This window comes from Lygodium microphyllum, chromosome 29 (assembly GCF_053477565.2).
Source record: "Lygodium microphyllum isolate KBCC chromosome 29, Lygodium_microphyllum_v1.1.10, whole genome shotgun sequence".
NCBI classification, from domain to species: Eukaryota; Viridiplantae; Streptophyta; class Polypodiopsida; order Schizaeales; family Lygodiaceae; genus Lygodium; species Lygodium microphyllum.
Window position 1 is genome coordinate 56,636,762 of NC_141163.1, and position 5,193 is coordinate 56,641,954.

The 5,193-nt window shown below is 43.7% G+C and overlaps 1 protein-coding gene across 2 annotated transcripts; it reads right to left on the reverse strand.

Moving 5' to 3' along the window:
• Positions 1–1,067: 1,067 nt before the first annotated feature.
• On the reverse strand, positions 1,068–4,871 carry LOC148010667 (G2/mitotic-specific cyclin S13-7-like). 2 transcript variants are annotated; one of them, XM_087671884.1, is made up of 12 exons: positions 4,293–4,871; positions 4,128–4,188; positions 3,918–4,056; positions 3,769–3,825; positions 3,638–3,695; positions 3,265–3,528; positions 2,995–3,132; positions 2,813–2,902; positions 2,317–2,538; positions 2,109–2,207; positions 1,838–2,016; positions 1,068–1,658 (listed from the first exon to the last, which is right to left on the reverse strand). In XM_087671884.1, exons 1-12 carry the CDS (start codon positions 4,305–4,307, stop codon positions 1,529–1,531), a joined length of 1,452 nt encoding a protein of 483 aa, XP_087528010.1. In that variant the 5' UTR covers positions 4,308–4,871; the 3' UTR covers positions 1,068–1,528. The 2 variants fall into 2 exon arrangements, with proteins under 2 accessions (XP_087528010.1, XP_087528011.1); XM_087671885.1 differs by having other exon boundaries at positions 1,070–1,658; positions 3,265–3,525.
• Positions 4,872–5,193: the final 322 nt, after the last annotated feature.

The window sequence follows — 5,193 nt, forward strand, 5'->3', positions numbered from 1 at the left end:
GATAATAGAGTACCAATTTCTTAATCCAAACTAAAGTTCCTCTTTTTAGATAATAGCGTAGCTCCTCCTCACCATTCTCTAGGTCTATAGACTACTACCCGGCTCCCTTCTTCCATTCTTCACACAAGTGTCGAATTAAGCAATTTCTTAATCCAAACTAACGTTCATCTTTTTAGATAATAGAGTACCAGCTCCCTTCTTCCATTCTCCACACAAGTGTCGAATTAAGCAATTCCTTAATCCAAACTAAAGTTCCTCTCTTTAGATAATAGAATAGCTCCTCCTCACCATCCTCCTCTTCGCCTCTTCGCCTAAGTCCACATAAAAGTTACAATTAAGTAGAGGTTCTTACGAGCAGTTTTTGAGCGAGATTTTCCTTCCTTTGTTGTCAAGTTTTCTTTGCTTGCAGGGCTCAAGGCTTTGCATTATGTAGTATAGTAGATCACCTTGAGTTGAGTTAGTTCTCTTGGCAATTTATTGAATGGATTTTCCTTTGTTGTCACATTTTCTTTGCTTGCAGGGCTCAAGGCTTTGCACTTGAGTTGAGTTAGTTCTCTTGGCAATTTATTGAGTGGGATTTTCCTTTGTTGTCACATTTTCTTTGTTTGCATGTATGTAGTCGACCACCTTGCTTTGACTTCGCTCTTTACCCTTCTCGCTTGTCTCCGGTTCGTTCTCCGGTTGATGGTACTTTGCGGTGGCTTTGAATGAGTTTTTCCAAGTGCTCAATACCATTTACTGTGTGGATGGCGCAAACACATTAAGGGGTTTTTCCAAGTGCTTCCTGCCGACCAAAAACCAGATTTCGTTTGTAGCGACTATCGACCCCAGAACAGAATTTATTTCAGACTTTGAAGTAACCACGCCAAGAAAAGCCTTTAGAACCATCTTGAAAATCCCTCCTACATTGGTTGTTCTGGAACACAAAATACATACTAAGACTGCAATTAGTATATTCCGCATACCTTCCTCACCTAGGTCCTCTGCAACCAATGCAGCCACGTACTTAGCTTGAACGTCACTAATTGAAGCCGATCTGGCAAGCGTCATTATCATGAATGAATGCCACTATCATATACTCAAGGCCAAAGTTTCAAGTATGAGATGGTTTGTCATATTTTTGGGTACCTACTCCAATTAAGAAGCCATGGACTACAATGGACTACACAGTCAGCGTCAGATTGAGCATATAAAACAATTTCAAAAAGTCAACTTTCTCTTATTTGTCTTTTCGATGCTATTGTACAAGTATAGCAATCCTGTAAATTGAATGGAGGTTTTCCCTCATCGATTTTATGAGACGACAAAGAATATAAAACGCAGCACATGAAATCGTGCTACTGTATATAGTCCACGGGAACTAAGCTTCAAAACTTGTACTTCTCGCTCAATCAAGGACAACCGCGGGCACAAGAAATGCAACCCGGCGAACTTGGAGAGACAATAACTGGGCGACGTAGCTTGCAAGGGTTGATGTGCATCTTTCTCAGACCGTGGAAAAAGCTGTAGAATCAGAGAGCTTCTCATCTCATGAAAAAGCTGCAGGCTCAAGAGAAGCCACAGACTTGAAATCTGGGCTTGAGTACTTCCTATAGACCACTTTCAAATTCCCATCCTTAGCCATCCGATGAAAGTTAACCATCTTACTGGCACAATCTCTGTCAGACGAACACAGAACAATGTCAGAGGTAATGACACTGGCTGTTGCGGCTTCAAGCAGTTCAGAAGCTTATTCAAGAATCCAAAATCTTTCAAGGCTTCTTCTGTGACAATCTGAAAACTAATTCTGGTACACACACATTCTAGTCAAAACATTTGAAATTGTTAAAACACAGACCTAAGATGCATTTCCATGTAGCCTGAATGACGCTGCAGAACTGTGTTCCAGCTGGGAAATCGCTTAAGAGTCTGTAGTGCAGTGTAGACAGCAGCAGCAGCAAGCAAAGAAGGGGAGTATTTTATCATATTGTACTCCGTCAGACAAAGCTCAGTAAGGAAGAAAGCCATCATCTCCACCTGTATACCAACACAAAGTGATTTAAGAGCAGTTAACTTAAAAAACTCGGAAAACAGCACATACAGATGGCTGTGAAGGTGTTTTCACTCACCTGCGTATCAGCCCCAGCTGCTTTCAAAAACCGCACCAGGAACACGTAGGGTGTGGGCACCGTCAGGTTAAATTTGAGCTTGTTAAGCATGCTCTTTTCCTAATAAGACAGTGAGCAACAGGTTAAAGTTCAGCTTGTCCTGATATAAAATTGGCCATAAGAAGCACATAGCAGGAGTAACCAATAATCAAGTGAATGCATACCATACCATTTCAAGCACCTGCTGATCAGTGTAGGCACTGTCAGTAATAAATACAAAATCCCGGACTTCAGGAGACCATATCTCTTCGTACTTCGAAGCCAGCAACATGGCTGTGACACCTACAAGTTGTAGGTTCTTTCTCAGCACGCTTTGACAGGCTAAGTACCGATCAATAAGGTTCATTGTCAGGAAAAGTGTTTCAGGCATCAGCTTGAATTTCAGATGTACCTGCATGCATAGCAGAGCCTCAAGATTTTAAACGTTTCTTGTTATCCCTACAATTGTTCCTTGTCATCTCTTGAATGCTAATTCCAACAACTAGCAAACGTGTAAGTATTCACTTTCTTATATTCTCTATTGCATGTATTATGTGTACGCTCAACCCTTGATTCATGCTAATACCCAAAATCAGCAAACGTGTAAGTAATGCACTTTCTTAAATTCTCTGTTGTATGTGTAAGTACTTCAGTGTGCCAAGTCAAGAGGTTATCAAAACACCTACTTCAATCAACCAGTCGATCAGAATTGATCTCATCTTCTCATTTATGTCCACTTGGCGAGACATGTAATCAGGTGCGACACAACTATGAATCTGCCATGATGATAACAATGTAAGATAAGTAACTGCAACATGTAAGGCAGTCGGAGACAGCTCGAAATCGCAAAACTAGGATATTTAAATACCTCTTCTTTACGATAAAAACAGTAAATATCTTCCACATAATCAACAACAGCTAACTGGTTGCCCTCATCACCCTCGTCAATGTTGGGCAACATATCTTCGGCTTCCTCCATTTCTACTTCAAACCCTCCACAGGCAGCCTGCACGTGATTTAGCTTAAGTCATCACAAATACATTGAAAATCTGTTACGGTCATCGATCAGTAGGTCTGCATACTTGTATGCAAGCTCATGCCTGTTATCCACCCAGATTCACAAGGACTTGATACTAACCTCACTTCTTGCTGTTAGAATCGCAGTGAGGGTTTGCTTCTTGTTGAGAAGGGCAACAGCACCGCGATTTGAAGCAACCCTTGTTCTGGGTTGACCCAAGGGGGGTGGCAAGGCTGTGCTCTCAGCCGTGTGCTGAACGGCTGTCCGGACAGTTTGGCCAGCCGCCTGCTGTGCCATTGTTCTTCTCTGCTTCGTTCTCCATGGAACAAGAGCATCCACTTGTGCAGCTTCATTAACACCGAGTGCTGCTGCTTGCTGGGGCTGCTTAAATCGCAAGCAACCATAAGCACATCGCTCGGTGAGCATATTCTACGTTAGCACAGTCGGGGCAAATCAGTCAGAAAGTTCCCGAAGAGGAGTTATGCTGCCTTACTTGCAGAAGGGATTGAGATGGAACTTGTATGCTGTTTGACAAATTGGCTCCAAATTTCCTGCACATGAGATTTCAAAATCAATTGCTTTGAACCGTGACCAAAACCGATGAATCAAGTCCAAGGATGAAACCTTGTGATGGGACGATCTATGCGAGCTTTACGATCAGCAACAGGCTTCGGTGGATTTCTGAGGGATAAAAGAGCGATTAATTACAAATGCAAGCTCAAAAGAAACCAGGGAAGGATTAAGACGCAAATGAGAAAGAGATCAGAACTTACTCTTCTTGCTGTTGCACGCCATCTTTGCTCACTATACATCGAGCAGAGAGTGCTCCGACCAGGTTTCCGATATCTCCTAATGCTCTGCGGTTGTTGTTGACCTGAGCGAGTGACACCTTGGAATTGGCCATGGATACTCCTGTGGCAGAACCATACTATAAGCAAGCGTGCGCCAAGGAGAGGAATCTGACGCACAAGGAGCTCAATTACCTTTGTTCAATAGCATCTGCGCTTCCGGCCTCTTGTTCTCATCCCGAACAGATGCTCGAAGCTGCCAAAATATACCAAAACCGATTGAAATTCTGCGGTTGTTCCAATTGGTTAAGTAAGCGATCGACCGCGGCTATGTAGCAGAAAAAGGCATACATCACTTACCCCGGCGTCATACATTTTCGATCCGGTAAAGGGAGAGAGAGCTTATAATGATACGTGATTTTTTCTTGATGGAACTGATGCCGCAAAATCTTTTCTCACACAAAATGTATCAATGAATACAATCACGAGTGCATTAGAAGAGAGGAGAGCTGAGCCAGAACTACAGTAGGGAACCGATTGACGATTGCATTCGGAGAAGAGAGAGAGCCAGCATTTCGTGAGAAGCCGGATAGTTGCAGGAAGGCATGACTCATGGCAACGGGATGCAACGAAAAGTAGTTGGAAAGAAGGGATAGGAGAAGGAGCTCGTGAAACGGCTGCTTCTTCTTCTTTGCTGTCTTGTTCTTTTACCTGAGCTTCCTGTGTGTACTCTTCTTCTTTCAGCTTCTTCTTCTTCTTCTCAAGCTTCGGCTTCTGGTTCTCAAGTATTGTCTGCTTGTGCAACAAAAGTCGATGGAGAGACGGGAGAGGGAAGCTAGCTTGTGAAACTATCTACTATTTCTCAAGCAGGTGAAACGGCTACCGCTACTGCTGCTTCTTCTTCTTCTTCTCCGTCGTCGTCGTCGTCGTTTCCGTGTAATGAAGCTTCGCATCCCGCAGAAGAAAAAGGGTCGTAAAAAGCTCTCCCTTCAACGGATACAAAACCCATCGGTAACAGTCGGCCCGCCTTGGCCGTCCGATCCGCCCTGCCTGCGGCCCAGATCCTCCCTTCCAACGGCTCCCCATCACACATAATATTATATTGTGTTGCGCTTTCTTTCGGCCCCATGAATCTCCTCGACATTCCCTAGGGACACTGGCCCGCTGCATGCCACGTGTCGCCCTGCTGGCTCGCCACATCGGATTAAAGTGTCGGCAGTTTGTCAATAACGTTCTTTTTGCCCTTTTTCTTCCTCTTATC